The sequence below is a fragment of the Caloenas nicobarica genome, chromosome 1 (assembly GCF_036013445.1).
Source record: "Caloenas nicobarica isolate bCalNic1 chromosome 1, bCalNic1.hap1, whole genome shotgun sequence".
Classification (NCBI taxonomy): domain Eukaryota; kingdom Metazoa; phylum Chordata; class Aves; order Columbiformes; family Columbidae; genus Caloenas; species Caloenas nicobarica.
The window spans coordinates 44,846,329-44,863,995 of NC_088245.1; the positions used below are offsets into that span (position 1 = coordinate 44,846,329).

Here is a 17,667-nt window from a genome sequence, read left to right on the forward strand (position 1 = left end):
GAGGATACTATTAATGATAATGTCATGTCTAGATAACCAATCCGTCTGTCAATAAATATTTGAAAAGAAAACATTCAGCCATCTATGAATGACAGTTAATAAGCCAGCTGATGTTATTAACATACAGAACAAAACTTCCCATATAAGAGGACGGATACTGCAAGTTTATTATTTTGCACAGAATCACAGAATGTTAGGGATTGGAAGGGACCTCAAAAGATCATCTAGTCCAATCTCTCTGGTAATATTAGACACATTTTAGAAAATATGGTTTAGATAAGAGATTTGTTCTTGGTTCATGACAAAACAAAATACTGCTTTTGTACTGAAACTGCTGGCAAATATTCTACTTCTGAGATTACTTTTCTGTGACAGGAGCAGCAGGAAGAGGCTGCTGTGCCAGGGCAGGTGGGCTGGCAGCTGAGGGGGGACAGTGAGGCCGGCAGGGAGCACAGAGCGAGTGGGGCAGGGACGGTGGCAGTGGCTGCAGACTGCCATGTCCCAGGGAAAATCCACAGGGATAAGGATGGCACAGGGTCTATTCGGGAGGGCGAGTCGGTGGGTGAGGATCAGCAAGGTGCATGGCTGGGCACAGACGTAGCTGTGGCACAGCTCAGGCAAATGCCAGGGATGTGGACCTGAGCTCACATGCAGCTTCTGCAGAAGGTGGGGTGGCCCCAACCAGGCTTCTCACTGTTATTTCTCACGTGGGTCTGACCCCAGGCTGTGCAGCTGCACCACCCTCAACGTGGCCTTGAACACAAGCAGCCGAATTTCTGGGGCAGGGGGAAAGAAAATGCTTGCAGAACCTTCTGCTGCCCGACAAAAGGCCAGTGTGTTTTCCATTAGGCTATTCAGTGACCCGATGACAATTTTGTCAATTGGCACCAAATCCAAAGAGTGAAATGGTCACATACATTCCAGTCGTTCTCTGCCTTTTGCTTATTGGATTGTTCACCTGTGTTTGCTTGCCTGCAGCCCTTTGCAACACACTGTGTGATATCTATTTTAACAACCCTTCTGACGGAAATCTCCAGTGGGAATTGAGAATTCAGAAACTTCCCATGCTGTGTTTGCTTTTTATAGAGGCTGACGGGTTACCAGAGTTGTGAACCAGACTGCATGAGATTTCTCAATCAGCAGGTCAAAAAAAAAAATCATGTTAAAATCTGGAATTTTTAAACATAAATGTCAAATAGCAATAAAAAAAAGAAATAATTTGCATAATGTGCCCCATCTGGATATGCTGAAAATTGTTTTGAAGTTGCTTTGCTTTTCTTTGTTAGAGAAAGAAAACAAAAATACCTTATCTCTTTTACGAGTCATGTTCCCTATGGGCCCTGTACATCTTCTTCATGTCTTCTCTGTATTAGATTTTTCTTCTTCAATTTATTGGGTCCTCTCTTGTCAAGTGTCAGTTGTTTATGCATACCTGATTTCAAATCAGGTCTTGAAATAATCTTCCCAGGAGTCAGAGCTCCCAGGGTCCTCCAACATTTATGCAACCTGCTGGACAGACTACTGTCAATCTAAGATTTGAAGTAAGTCTGAATGACAATGAAAGAAGAATTCGCCATGCTTTTGACATCTAAGAATTTCATTCTAAATTAGGAAGAAACTAAATTCCAAAATGTCAAGTTCAAGAACAAAACTGAACTCTCACTTCTTAATATGATTCCTTTGTTACAGAAGCGACCTCAAAGTCTGTAATTCCCATTGTTAATTATGTTATTTCTCTTGTCTCTCTTTTATGATTTAAGATACTGATTTCACTATATCATTTAAATATTTCCATTAATATTGTATATCCAACATCTGCAGCAAAAGACCAAAGAGGAAACTGTCATATCCAAGATGCAGTGTGCCTGCGTCACTCCTCTCTGATACTGCAGGAAACCAAGATCAAGGTCATGACATGGTGGCTTTCTGCATTTGAACAGACAAATCGGCAAATACTACTGTGGCCTTGAAATGCGCACTTTTCTTTTCTCTGCTTTGAATTCAAATTCTGTTTCAAATAAACTGTGAGAAATAAATTGGTTCGGGCAAGATATTAAGATATTAAATTCTCTCCTCTTTAAATTACTTTGTCACTCATTTCAAACTTAAGCTCAAAGCATTATGTTTCTGTCATACTTCCCTTGTTTCTCAGAAGGAAAGAATGTACAGAAGGAGACAGGAATGGGAGACAAGCTTTCACCACGCGCAGTGTCACTTTTGCACAGTCGGGAGATTCTATGCAAAACACAAGGTTTCTAAACTTCTAAATCTTTTTAACAGTTTACCAGTTCGGTGTGTTATCCAGTCAGCAGTAGTTACATTTCTATAGAAGGATGATATGCATATACTGGTATTGAAAATTGAGGCTATTGCATTTTTTTTTCTACTTCATTCTACTTCCACTTCTGCCACTTCTTCCACTATTGCAAATTAATTTAAAATTCATAAAAACAGTATGGCATAACAAGCTGCACAGGTAGAGGCTTTATACATTTTTATCTTTTAACAGCTAGCTTGAAAATCTTCACTTATGTCACTGAGAGGCAATTGTGAAAGAGAAATTGCAGCTCTTTACTTCTTAGCAGCTTAACAGAATTCAGAAAAATAAGATGCCAGTGGTGTTTCTTAGTTTGTTATGAAAACAAGACTAATATGATTATTCTTTCTGTGCCTGTGTTGCTATTTGAATGCATGTGGTGCGCTTCTGTGTACATCATTCTGTCAATTCCATTCCAATAACATTTTGTTTGATTGTCCAATCTCAAGCAACTTGACAGTCAGAAGCAAATCTAAAATATGTTAACAGCCCAAGAGTTTCATATAAAATGTGACCAGGTAGAGGAAACAGACTTTTTTAAGCCTCCTCTGGGGAGAGAAAAATATGGTGCAGTGTCAACCATCATAAAATATCAGATAACCTACTAGGAGATATAAATTAGGAATAATATAACCTAGGCAATATGTTTCATTTGCAGCTTGATACCCAAAGATCCATTCCTCAGTCTAATTTCTTCCCCTTCTATGAAATTTTAGGTCCAAATATGACATTTTTGTGCAATCAGGATATTAATAATATCCCTTTCTCATTCTTTCTTTTGCCTTCCCTCACTTGTGGATTCTCTGATGTCTAGTAAAAATAGAACTCGTGCTACAGTCTGGGCATACTCTGGTTTAAAAGGCAAGCAGACATAAGAAAAAGATTCATTGTAAACTAAGTTTTAATAGTGTGTTTGCTCACAAAATTGCTTCATGTTGTACTAATCGTTAAAAGAATGTTGATAAGAGAATATGATAACTCTGACCCAAAGAAAATAATATAAATAACTGCTGTTCTGAAAGATGTTTAATGAATATTATCAATAATTCTTTCTCATTCTTGTTTTTCAGATGAAGCAGATTGGTCACGATGGCTACAACCCCAGCTCTGTAGCTGAATGGCTGGATTCCATTGAATTGGGTGACTATACCAAATCCTTTCTAATTAATGGCTATACATCGATGGACCTTGTGAAAAAAATCTGGGAGATTGAATTAATTAATGTAAGTTGATCAATTTATAGCAGTAGTTCCTCCTAAATACATTATAGTCCTTGCCCTTACATATCAAAGTGAAAGCACAGAAGTAAATTTCACTACAAATAATGTCATCAAGTACTATTAACGATTACACCTTTCATGCCTATACCTGGATTGACTGTACCCTTTGCTTCCATGTGCTTTGCCATTGTCTTTAGCATGGTATTCAATCAGCATGATTGTGTCACTGCTGCAGGATGCTGAATGACATTTAGAAATATATTTTGGTAGTTTATAGCTATGAAGCTGTGCTTTTAAAGTGCCTAACAGTACTTCTTGTAATTATACTTACAGTTTACTTTTTCCACATGCTCTGACTAAATTAAACACAAAATAAGGAAACCTTAAATACAGTTAATAGGTTATGCTAAAGGAACAAAATCTTTTATTTCATTATCAGTTTTACATGAGTTAGTTAAATTAGATGCCACATATGGGCAACCATAAACTTCAATGTGGAGTGCACTGCAGAGTAATTTGGAATGAGATTCATTTTGTATTGATACAGTGAAGACATTGACGGTACAGCTTTGCAGATGGAATTTTCATGTAAGTTATGTTTCTGAAACTGAGTTGTTTCCTTTTATAAAAGATAGATCATTATAGCTTTAGATCTGCTGTGGCTTTTGAAAACAACAGTTTATCTGAACTTTAGGGCAATCCCTACATGATGAAAAGCCCAATGTCATACTTTACTGTCTCTTCACAGACAAAAGGCACAGCCTCTTCCTTCCAATATAGGAGATACTGCATGTCTGCCTCTCATTAGTGTCTAACTCCCAGAACAGTCAAAGGCCCACCAGTAACCATAGGTATTTCATATTAACTGAAAGACAAAACCATCGCATGTTAGAATTTATTTTCTTGCTGTCACATTACAGTTAATGTTAACTAGCACAGAAATGTAGAGTGAGGACCAAACTCTGCCCTACATGTTATGTCTGTTGCTTTCAATGTATGTTGTAGGTGTATAATTGAAATCAGGATGTGATTGATGCTATTACGGGTGTCTGCTGCTAAGCTATTTAAAACTGTGATTCTTTTTTCTATATGTGGCCAGAATTTTAATAAGAACTGCTGACCCTTTGCTCCAGAAGCTAGTATAGATTAACAACCAGCACTGAGTTGAAAAAAAGTGGAAATCTCTGCTCACATTGTCTTCTGTAACTTAATTTTGCATCCCAAACATTTTGCCATAATCAATTTGGAACAAATTACCCTTTAGCTCCCCCAAGTGGATCATTAAAACTTCATTAAAGGCTTGTGGTTTGATTCCAAGCTTGCTTAAATTGATGAAAAGGGTTAATACATTTCTGTAAAATTACTATCAACCAGACCAGTATATACCCCTCTAACTTTACAGCTTAACATCATGTTCTCATTTAAACCCTGTACTTCTTGGGAAAACACTCCCTTTTGCCATGAGTTGCAAGAAGCAGCTGATAAAATGTTGTTTAAATGTTTGTATAGATGTAGATACCTATGGAGAGAAATATTTTTCCCACGTGATATATTATTGTATTATGGTGTTCGAGAGCATAGTAAACAAAACAGTTCTGCATTCGCAGAATTTCCATTTTAGTATATATTTAATTCCCACCAATCAGTAGTAGCTATCTGTAATGAAACAATGTTTACTGAGAACGTTTGTAGCTTATAAAACTATTTACTGTTATTTTTCTGTTTCAATTGAGGGTAATATTTCAGAAATGGACAAGAAATCGGTTTGAAGCATTGTAGTCTGGCGGAATAAGATACTTATCTCTGACCAGCAGGCCTGCTGTCTGAAATTAATTTCAAAGGTCTCACTTCACATTCAGATGATGACAAACAAGAGCTTATTACAGAAAATTCTTAATAAAGGAGTGCATGAAGGTCAAAGCCAGTGACTCTGGAATATGACTCCTGACTTGAGTAGGTCAGAATCCACCCACTTGAAAAATAAGAGAAAAAACAGACTTAACATCCTGTAAAGAATTCAGAGTGCCCTTGTTTTAGTGGTTCTTGGTGCTTAAGTTGTAGATGGAGCAAGAAGTTTCATTTACACTTATGCCAAATACACCAAAAAAAAGGTATCAAGGTCTGCAGATAGCTTTCTCATTTTAGCCATCAGTTTAAACAGTTGCAGCCACTGAATCTGACATAAAAGCCTTTCCTGTTTTGGTGCAAGGAATCAGTCTAAACAGTTGCAGCCACTGAATCTGATATAAAAGCCTTTCCTGCTTTGGTGCAAGGAATCCCTTATTTCATACTTGGTGCTTCTTTCCATTAAGCCATTGGAAAATCATCCATGGCTTCTGGAAGGGTAGAAATAGATTCGAAGGTAGAGATCATATTCTCTCTTAAGTAAACTAGCACAGCTGAAAGGACGGGGAGAGAAGATTTAATTTTTCACAAGCCTCTCTTTGCATCTTAAAAAATGAAAAGTCTTTAATGTCTTCTTTCTAGACTTTTTGTGGTCAGCAACTCAAATGCCTGTGGATGAAGTTCATGAAGTTTTAGGAGTTTTTTCCAAAATCTAAACTAGTAATAAGGTCATCCTTTATCATCATGCATCTCAGTATACTGTTGTGAGTTTTACTTACCACATGCCTCTGAACTTCCATGTGTGATGCTGACCATCACACAAATCCATTCAATTAACTTATTAAAGCAAACAGCTCATCTTTTGAAAGACAGAAAGAAGAAAGCATATTCTGAAAGTCTCCCTGCAGCTGAATGAAGCTAGCCTCCCTAAATTCCCTTTATAAACTATAAAAGATGGTGAAAGAATCCAGAGGATGATTCAGGGTGGTTAAATTACGGTTAATTATCTGGATTGCTTGTTAGGAGAGTTTGTCTCTCCTTACTGACTTAGGGAGATGCTAAGATTAGCTTTAGTACGACTGTTGATCTGCTCGAGGGTAGAAAGGCTCTTCAGAGGGCTCTAGACTGGCTTGATCACTGGGCTGAGGCCAATTGTATGAGGTTCAACAAGGCCAAGTGCCAGGTCCTGCACTTGGGTCACAACAACCCCAGGCAGCGCTACAGGCTCGGGGAAGAGTGGCTGGAAACTGCCTGGCAGAAAAGAACCTGGGGGTGTTGATTGACAGCCAGCTGAATATGAGCCAGCAGTGTGCCCAGGTGGCCAAAAAGGCCAACAGCATCCTGGCTTGTATCAGAAATAGTGTGGCCAGCAGGACTAGGGAAGTGATCGTCCACCTGCACTCAGCACTGGTGAGGCCCCACCTCAAATCCGGTGTTCAGTTTTGGGCCGCTCACTACGAGAAAAACGTGGAGGTACTGGAGTGCGTCCAAAGTATGGCAATGGAGCTGGTGAGGGGTCTGGAGCACAAGTCCTATGAGGAGCTGCTGAGGAATCTGGAGCTGTTTAGCCTGGAGAAAAAGGAGGCTGAAGGGAGACCTTATCGCGCTCTACAACTACCTGGAAGGAGATTGTAGCATGGAGGGCGTTAGTCTCTTCTCTCAAATAACAAGCGATAAGACAAGAGGAAATGGCCTCAAGTTGCACCAGGGAAGGTTCAGATTGGATATTATGAAAAATTTCTTCATGGGAAGGGTTGCCAGGCATTGGAACAAGGTGCCCAGGGAAGTGGTTAAGTCACCGTCCCTGGAGGTATTTAAAAGATGTGTAGATGAGGATCTTAGGGACATGGTCTAGTGGGACTAGGCTGTGTTATGTTTACAATTGGACTTCATGATCTTAAATGTCTTTTCCAACCAAAATGACTCTATGATTTTGTGATTTTATTATTAAAGTTAACTCTTCTGAGTTACCTCCTACTCCCGTAGGACACTGGAATAGTCAGAGCTTTGAATCTTCTTAATCTTCCTAAAAAAGGACAGTTCTTACTCCATTTCCAACACTGTTTTACCATCCTTGAAGTTACAATCTAGGCAAGCACATTTACAAAAAAAAAAAAAAATTCCAAGCAGAATGCCAAGCATATGAGAGAGGGAGATCTGAGACACTGGTGGTAAAGGCCATCTTCCCTCAGCTTCTCTGGTCCTCCAACTACTTCATTGGCATTAAGAAACAAATTTAATATGCAGCTTCCTGCACTTTATTGAAAATTATTCCAGCAAAGTCTGCTCTAACTTATGTGCTAATTTATTTCAGACTTTAAAGTCTGAATATATATATATATAAATATACTGTATGTGTTTCCTCAAGCACAATCAAGCAGCAATTACTTAAAGCATTTCAATCAGAACAGTCACTTTAAAAGTTATTCATTTGTGTTTCTTACGAGCTCCCACCAGCATTCTCAGTCCTTTTTCAACAAGCCAGATTTGGAAATTTAGATTCTGTTTCACTAATTCATTTGTCATTTAGAACAAGGATTTTCCCAGATCCATTTGCTGCATTATTTTCTCAGGTATGTGCTTCCTGGGAAGCAAAGTTCTACTTTCCTTATCCTGGGATTGTAAATTTTTTGAATGCCTTCTCCCAGCATTGGCTTTCCCAACACTTCTGGGTTTGTCTCCCAGGTTTCTTGGCTGATTAGAGAGGTCAGATTCTGTACTCAGATTCAGATATTATTTGATGCTGTAGCTATGTGAACTTTTCTGAAATATATATAATCTGTTGGAAAAAAAAAAAAAGTCCACTGTATTCTAAAATCCCCTAACCCCATCTAAAGTATGCACCTGTGCTTTAAAGTACGAATGCTCTTCTACATGACTAATCATATTATTCTTGCCTGTTATTCTGGATTACTTACATAACCCTCCCCCTCGGGGAGTCACTCTCTTCAGGGAACTTTTACCAAAGAGACTCTTCAGGCAAGATATAAACAGCTTAAAAGCACAAAGCAAGATATTTATCGTCTAACACACACAATACACTGTAAGACTAATGAACTAGGCATTAAATCAACCCCCACCAAATGAGTCACTAAGTCTACTGGGCAAGTAGTCATCACTCAGGTAGGGGAGGGCTGGCCTCTCTTGCTCCTTGGAACAGGCTGATCTGTGATGTTGCTGAGTTGATGTCTGCTGATCTCCCCTTTTTTTCCTGGGGATTTTATACCTTTTTATGTGAATGTTGTTATCCTTGAATCCTTGAGGTACCAGTTTCCCCTGTCTCAATGATCTTACTTACGTGTGCAACTTTACCTTTCTTATGTTGTATGCCCCCAGCCTGTGTGCTCCCTCACAGCTCCTTCTCACGCCCCAGCAATTTTCTCAGAAGAAAACTGAGAATGGTATCACAGCTGCGCTGTACTGAAAGTAGGCCTTGAATCACAGATAGCTGAACTCCTGGGAGGAGGGTTACATGCAAGTGGCCTGGTTTATAATTTCTTCTCAATTAGTTCATCCTGCACTGCGAGCTGCTTCTATTTGTGTACATCCATCTTTCACATGGGTGATTCAGTCTTCGTCTCCTGTAAAATTAATGTTTACCAATGGTTTCTTAAACTCAATTACTGTCCAGATTTTGAACTTTTGGGGAAGTGTTCTTGATGCTGTCTCTCACGAATTGCATTCCTGGTTTATATTAGGGTATAATGATTGCTGTTCAGGATCAGATCAAAGATACTAGAGAGAGAAAATAGCTGCCAATGGACTGCCTTCCATTAGTTTATAAATAAATACTTTGGACCCTCCACAACATCAAGTTCCACAATTTAATTTAATTATATACTGTGTGAAAAGGTGATTCTTTAATTATATTAAAGGCTGCTACATGATCATTTCACCGCACCCCGCTAGGTTTTGTACTATAGTAATGAAAGAGCATGAAAATGACCATACTGAAACAGATTACAGGGTTTACCTAACACACTGTGCTGCCTATAAAAATGGCCTTGAACAGATGACCAGGGAAGGCTACGTGAATAGGACAAGCATATTGTGAACTATCTGCATAGCATATTATGAACTATCTGCATAGTATTCTTCTAGTCATTAATAATTTGGACTTCTGGAATTGGGGAAGTTCTTCCCAACTGGTCCTTGTCTTTCTTACCTTGAATGACTTATTATCATCATCAAGTTTTGTGATCTTACTGCTAGTCCTCTTTCCTGTAGAAGTTATAAATATATTGAACAGCAGAAGTCTAGTCACAGATCTCTCCAGAAATTCAATAAGAACCTCCTTCCACTATGAAAACTGGATTCTCCTCTACAGTTTCCTGGTTTAACCTCTTCTTATGTCTTAATTCCATAACTTGGATTTTTTTTTCTAAAAAGCCCTTTAAAAGTGGCTTCATAAAAAGACTTTAGAAATCCAGACAAGCAAACGGATCAAGTAGATCATAAACCACATCAACATACTTTTTGACTGTTTCAAAGAACTCCAAAAGGGTTTTGAGATATGAGGTGCCTTTACATGTAGTCACTTCAACTCATCCTTGTTGTAGTTATCTGTGTGTCCACTACTAGTATGAATTATTGAATAATTTACCTGAGACAGGCTTAGAGGCTGCTATTTCCATGAATCTTCCATGAATTAAAAAATTGTAATCGATTTTGTTTCACTCCAGTCCTCAGAAAAAAAAAAAAAAAAAAGGTTTTAAGGGAAAAGTTACACATCATTGCTAGCAATTGAGCAAGTTCATCCTTGAGTTCCTTTTCTATTTATCTTTTCTGTGCTATGGTTCATTTTGCACACTTCTATCATTTCTCCTTTCCATTATCTCATTTTCAAACTGAAGAGTCTTAGTCCATTTAGCCATTCCATACTTCCAGAAACCCTTGCTCTGTATGTTTCTAGTCCTCTGTACAGCTCCAATATACAGAGTGCCAGCTATACTTGTCTAATTTTGAAGTCAGAACTGCTTTATACATATTAAGCTTGAGCCTATAGCTCTACGTAATAGCAACCACTGTACTGAACTTAGTTCTCAAAGCTCTCATGAGGCCTTAGCCAACTAATGCACCTACAATCTCAGTACAACTTATAGCCTGTGCTTAAAGAGCTTAAAAATGGACCACATAGTGTATTCAAATTCCTTGACCAGGTTAGTATCTCACTTAGCAGCCTCCCCATCTACTTCAGCAAAGCAGATAGCAGCTCCACAGCTTGACTGGGTAATACACACCAAATGGATGGATTTTATACAGTCCTCACTTGACAGCTTAATTTCCCATGCTCTGTAGCATGAAAATATACCTTTTTCTTAGGAAGGCTGTCCTTCAGATTCTGCTTGAAAAATTACTCCGGAACTCTTCTTCTCATGTTATTACTTAATTTCCCAAGTGTGCAACTCTGCAGAGGCAGTTTTTGAAGAGGAATGAAACATTACATCTCAATAGCATATTCTCAGACATTGCAACTGTGGATCTACAATTTCTGTTCCTTTTCTTCTCTACCTCAGATCCCTGTGCTAGATTTCAGATCGCTGAAAAGAATTAAGAGTGCTTGGAGCCACAGTGTTTTCTGATCTCCCAGAGACACTGCTGACTGAAAAAGATGCCCATAGCTCTTCCCCTAGTTGCTTTCTAAATGGCTCCAACAATTTTGATAATCAGAAGAGCTTTCAAGACTGAAAGTCTGCATTAGCAATTAGCTGTGGGATCCCAACTTGTTAGGTATTTTGTTATTAAAAATAACTTTTATACTTGCTGAGTTTATCTCTGTATGACTTTTTCTTCGTTCACTCTTTCCAAATATTCAGGAGCATATTACTAGTGTATTTGATTAAGAAAGTACTTGAAGTTGAATTATGTGAACCAATACTTTTAAAATAGCTACATATATAAACATGTGTACATGCACATAGGTGTATATGTATGTATTTATATAAAAATGTATATAATTGAAAGTAAAGAATTCTCCAGCAAGCTAAATGATGGGCTACCTCACTTCAAAAACAAATGCCACTTCTCTAGAGACAACCATGTTGAGGTACTGATGCAAAACCATAAGTGTTGTGTTTCAAAGTTTATCTGTAGCATAGAATGTTTCAGAATCATTCTGACACCCTGCAAAAACAAATGTGCATGTTGTACTGAGGAACAGATATTTCTAGGCTTTAGAAGTTTTATGGAAATCTTTAAAGTTTTCTGCCAGCCAGGCTGAACTTTAGATCTTCTTGCTCATTAGTAAAATAGTAGTCTATATATAAGATACATTAAGACATTTAAGAAAATATTTTCTGCTACCTTTGTGGTGTTTTTTATGTTAAGTAACTGCAATTTTGAAATTCTTAATGCACAATCTTGATTGGTCCGAGGAAATATGAAGAAAACTTTCAATATCTATTCAAATTCTCTGCCTTATCTATTTGCAAAACTATCCTAATTAACATAAATAATAGGACCAAGTATTAAACAGGTTTTTGATAACAGGATAGTTGCTTATATGTTTCAAATCAAATACTGCAAAGATGACTCTGAAACTGAGTAGCTTTCATCATGATGTGTTATTTCCCCATGAAGTAAGATATGTATATGGATTTGCTTAATTTCTCGTACGTTAGTAGAACAATGCTGCAAATGAGACTACATTAATATGTGTTAGCTGCTACAGTTGTAAATACAAAAGATAACTCTATAAATTACTCTGTTTCCCTTTGAAATGGGGTCAGTAGGTTCATTGTATGTGCAAAAAAAAAGTTGTGAGATCCTATATATACAGCAAATCTTTTTCCATATTCAGTAGGTGTTTAGATTTTGGTCATCCAGGGCACCCTCAGAGGGTTTTAATAATGCACATCTCTGTTTCTTTTGCACAAAGGAAATACTTACCAATTGCAATCATATAGTAAATTTGCTCCATTGGATCTTGCATTTGAAATGGTTCTTTCTGCTGTCAGATTCTTTCTTCTTTGAATGCTGGTAGCATCCCCATCAGTCACTCAGTACCTAAATGATTGTGGATGTTACTGATCATTTAGAAACTGTTGTTATGTTGAGTATTGCAGTGGATGTTTCTAGAAATCTCACTGGAAGCTCTTTAGCCTCAACAAATCCGTTTCCAGTATTGTAACTTCATAACATGTTTAACTCTCAGGTACAGTTTCTGCATGTAATATTTTGCATAGGTAGTGATCTTGTAGCCTTTGAGTGATTTGATGTGCAAACTTCCATCAGTTCCTCGTGGTAATGCAAAATACTTTTTAAATACATCATCCTCTTTCCTCTATACTGTTACTTGCAAAAGATGAGGAGATGACATAAATCATGGCAATTTCTGCAAACCATTTACTATTTACCTCTTCCTACTCCCACCTTGGATCGTGGCAGTGCTCAGACTCAGAAGTGGGAGGAAAAACACTCCTTTTAGTTCAAATACAGTGCTTTATTCAGTTTACAATACAACATGGTAAAGAAAGAAAGAGAAAGCATTTGCACCCTAGACATTTTCACAGCATTTATTTTTTGGTAGTATAATGATTCTATTGTAATCCATCTGGTGCCATTTTGCACTAGAGATTATTTAAATAGAAGAGATTATGTAAGTACTTTGAAATACTTTCCCTAATTCTATATTTTTATTTCCTTATATTATGGCAATAATAAAAAAAATATTGTTTTCGGATTAAAAAGTGATAGTAAAGTAACCATGTTTGATCAGTAAATCTAGCCATTGAATTTTGCAGATTTCTTTTAATGTTTCCCTTTTCCTGCACTTATCTTTAAATGTAAAGATTTTAGTCATATCAAAAATGATATAAGGTTTTAACAATCACTTTTACATCTTTGCTCTTATATTAGAATTCTTAAAACTAGAGCTTTTTTCCCTCTCTCTTTTTATCTTTTTTCTTTCTCTCTGCCCCACGCTCTCTTCAAAACAAATTATAATCAGGTAGTGATTGGCAGCAATTTTTAGCACTGATAATCAAAGCTGAGCAATTTTAGCACCTATTGTGTTCCACTTGCAAGATCATTTTCTTGTCCTGTAACACACTAGGTAGCACAAATGATTGATTTATAATGCTAGATCATTTTTTTATTAAAGCAACCTACTCTGCCTAGTGCCAAACAGGGCACCGTCTCTGAAGTATTGTAACAAAATCTCCCTCCACTCAGGCAGCAAATAAATTACCTTATCATCTGATTTTCTGTCTAAAACCTTGGTGTTCTATAAGAAGGTTCATATTTCAAGCCTCAGAATGTGACCTCCTTTCCAGGCAGTACAGCAGAACCAGCCCAACCCAAGTTTTCTTAATCTCTTTAACAATGCTAGAAAATAACCCCTCTTCCCAGCCCACAAGTTCTCTACAAAAACAGATAAAATAAAGAGTAACTAAATATTATGTTGTCCTAGGCAACAACTTGTTCTGCCTTCAGTAGCTTAGAAGAGCCCTGGATAAAGAGTTTTATAGTTTACCAGCTTAACTGTTTCAGTGTTGGTGAGCCTGCAAGAAAATTGGATTTCTATTTTTAAAAATGTCCTTTTTCAGATCCTTTAATCTGATATTAATTTAGAAATTTTAGACACATCCTATTTTGAATATGGCCTCCTAAACATGCAGTCTTAGGATAGCATCCTTCACTACAATAATGATTGTAGATTCTAGTAAAGGTGGTTCCTCTAAAATAATTTCATTATGAGTATTTCAGTTTTCTTTTCGAGGCAATATTTGTGCTAGTTTTCCTGGAATAAATTGATTGTTTTGGATGTCTGCATTTGCTGTCCCCAAACCCTACCTCTTATAGTTCTAGCTTACAGCATTTTAAAACAGATTGTGTTGACTGAAGGTCAATGTAAAATACTTGACATTCATGGTAGATAAAAGCAAATGAACATAGTGATGTTTATGTTGTAAAGCAATACTTCTGCCTTTACTTTGAAGAAAATTTGTAGTGATAAAAGTCATAAAGAAGTATCCCCTGTTTGCAAAGAAATAGAGCTGCAGAATTTGTTACATAATGTTTTCAAGAACTGCAGTACTGTTTTGATGCTTTTAAAAGAATACTGTGTTTTTCACCTAACTCTCCTGCTCAGCAGTGTGCAAAGGAGAAATCATGCCTCTTTAAAATATTTTAAATTTTTTTTCCTGCTTCTTTGTTGCTTTATAGGATATTGTGAGGAGTAGATATTTCCAATAAACATTCCCAAGATCTTGACTAGCATCATTTCTGTTCATGACTGGTTTCAACAGTGAAAGAGGACTGAATGGCAGGCATTTTAGCTATAAGAATATTGAAGATCAGGAACATTTTAGAGACATTTTCCCTGTACAGCAGATTTTGTTAACATTCTCAGGTGTCAGAGCAAATGCAGTGCTGTGCCATATAGACCTATCAGAGTGATTAATGTGCCAGAAATAGGACAGCAGTGTTATCCTGGGTCTTCTGCCTGATTCTCCCTTCTCCCATTGTTCAGAGTTAGCCTGGATATCCCTGCAGTCCGCTGCATTTGTATCATACAGACATAGACCCAGATTTAAAAAAAAAAAAAAAGGTGAAAAGTATTATACCAAGATTATTAATAGAAGTAAGGTCAGAATTTTTCAACACAATAGAGATGAGAAGCGAAGTATTCACTTAGCTATAAAAGGTTCTGTTGCAGCCTACAGCCAACAGGGCTTGGAGTCCTTAAAGACATCTCCAAGGATTTTGTCCTTCATTGTTTTAACTTTCAAAGGAATAAGGTCTCAGTCACTTTCTGTAAAGGGCAATTGAAAATTCTGATAGCCAGTGGTGCTGAGAAACCTTTCATATTCAGTCTGTATCGTTTCAAAATTACATACCATTATCTCCAGTTATCAGTTTTCTACAGATGTAAATAACACATGGCAGCCCCAATCTTCACACCTTTGAAATAGTTATTGGTTGGTATTTGTGATCCCTGTCATAATCATTGAGTCATTGCAAGGTTATGTACATTTAACTCCTGACTTTTCTTCCTACCTCTGTTTGTACTTTTTCTTATTTATTGCTTATTTTTAAAGAATGTTCTTCCTATCATGGAGAGATCTTAAAAATGCAGTATCCATCATCCAAAAGTAGTATGTTGTACGGTTTTGAATCCAATGCAGTAATTTGAAAAAGAATTTGAGAAAATGCAGTTAAACATGTTTCTGTGTGCAATGATATTCAAAATGGTATTCAGATAATGAATTACAATATAGCTCTTGCAAATCTCTTATGCTGTTCATAGAAAATGAGAGATCTTTCTAGTTTTATGAGGTTCAAAACAGAGAGTCGGTTTCAAAACCTCTTACAATGTTTTATCTGTGTTTTTTCATCGGTTAATTAAGCACCTGATTCAGATGCAGTCATGACAGAAGCTACCGGAAAAAATATAGTTAGACCTTACTTATACTTTTGTTCAGGTATTGAAAGCTGGATCAGAACCTATCTGAGCCTGTCAGGTTACATGAACACACTCATCAGGAAAGGACACACATCAGTTTACCAAATATCATTTTTTATCATTCTGGAGGAGTCAGCCCAAGCTCCTGGCCATCCTGGTTTTCTCAGGATGTAGACTCCATGCTGCCACTTAAAGCAACAAATTCAATAATAATAATATTGGGTAGTTGCAGATGAGCTGCTACTGGCAGTCTCTATCATCAAAAGGTTTTCTCATCATCCCCTCTTCCACATATGTGATGTCCTTGAAGATGGAAAACAGTCATAATATCTTCCTTTAAAATACTTACCCTCCAGTAAACCACAAAGAAATGCGTATGCACTCATGTGCACTCATAAAGCAAAAGAACAAGAATTATGCAGAGGTTAGTATTTTAAATGTTTCTGTTCCCACATGCAACACAGTTCTGCTGTGTTTTCAGTGAATGCAACCAAATACAAGGTAGTTTGTGCTTCCTGTCTTATGAGTTAAATTTATGTAAGATTTATATAAGCAACAGATAAGTATCAAAGCCATAGCTGAGGAGGATGGATGACAAAACACTGGGCTAGTTCATAAATTTACATTATTAAAGAGTAGTGATACATCTATGCTGCTTCTTTTGTTGAAGCTGAGCAACAATTTGCAAGCAGAAATAATTCTTCTTACCTGCTTTTAATAGCAAAATCTACAGTAGCACTAGTACATGACATCCACCAAAAACGTTCATTATCTTGGGTTATCTGCTCTGATCTGTGCACATTTTTTTTGTTAATTTGTGGCTCCCTGGGAAGCAGAAGCATAACATATGACTTAATGTGAGAAAAAAAAAAATGACAGAAGTTTAATATGCCTCTAAGCATATGGAGTGGTTGGCTTTGGAAATTCACTGGAACTAAAGCGTGGGAAAGAGGAAACTGAGAAGTGAGGAGAGTTAGTAGTAAATGAGGGAGTTATATGCAAGAATGAGATGTCAAGAGTGGGAAACAACTGCCATTAAATGCTAATGGGCTTAGCAAAAAAAGACTAGAAATACATAATGAAGTAACATAGCATATATAAGTAACATATAAACCAGAAAAAGATTACATTAAAGTCCTTACTTTATGTCTGCCTAAAATGTAAACAAATTACTACACAGCTATATAGAGAGTTTCAAATATTCAACATTATCTTCCACTTAGGTTTTCTCTGTTTTCCTTTAGTCTTCAAATTAGCTTGCTGGCTCTTTGTGGAAGGAAACCATCTTCAAGGATTGCTAGAGTGCTCCTAGAAAACTCTAATATATTATCTAAAATTATAGTTTCTTTCAGTATTTTTACTATTGTTATTAATAAACGATTACAGGATATCAAAATGATTATTTACAAAAAATGTGAAAGATGAACACATATATTATAGAGGAAATAAAACCATGGATAGTGTTTCAGGTAAGAAGATTTGTGTCTAGAATACCTTGATGTGAGAAAGAGTTTAAAAACGATTCTTTGAAGATGTTTTATTTAAGCTAAGGTTCTGGGCAACCTGGGGATATTTTCCTGGGGATTTTGGTATAATGTACTTCAGCTTTTCACCATAAGATTTCAAATGGTCTCTGGAATTCAGATAAGGAAGACAAGCAAACTGGCTGCTATCTTCTCTGCATTTCCCCAGGGATTTAACACAGATTATTCCAATGTGTCAAGGATAAAACTTGCTCACTGTTTTGCAGGAGGTGCTGTTAAGCAAAATGGCTGAGATTTTGTGTTTATTGCTGGCAATTTGCTATATTTCCATAAGAAATGGCATTTTAGCATTCCATTTGTTTTTCTTCTCATAAGTATTTTTTCTGTGTAGAATAT

General features: G+C 36.9%; 1 protein-coding gene across 9 annotated transcripts in view; it reads left to right on the forward strand.

The window, feature by feature from the left end:
* The window catches only part of ANKS1B (ankyrin repeat and sterile alpha motif domain containing 1B), a 434,418-nt gene that overhangs the window by 270,603 nt on the left and 146,148 nt on the right, over positions 1–17,667 (forward strand). For all 9 annotated transcript variants that reach the window (XM_065627452.1, XM_065627461.1, XM_065627472.1 and 6 more), the window contains one exon: positions 3,388–3,540. In XM_065627452.1, the coding sequence (XP_065483524.1) occupies positions 3,388–3,540 (153 nt within the window). The remainder of the gene's footprint in view (positions 1–3,387; positions 3,541–17,667) is intronic.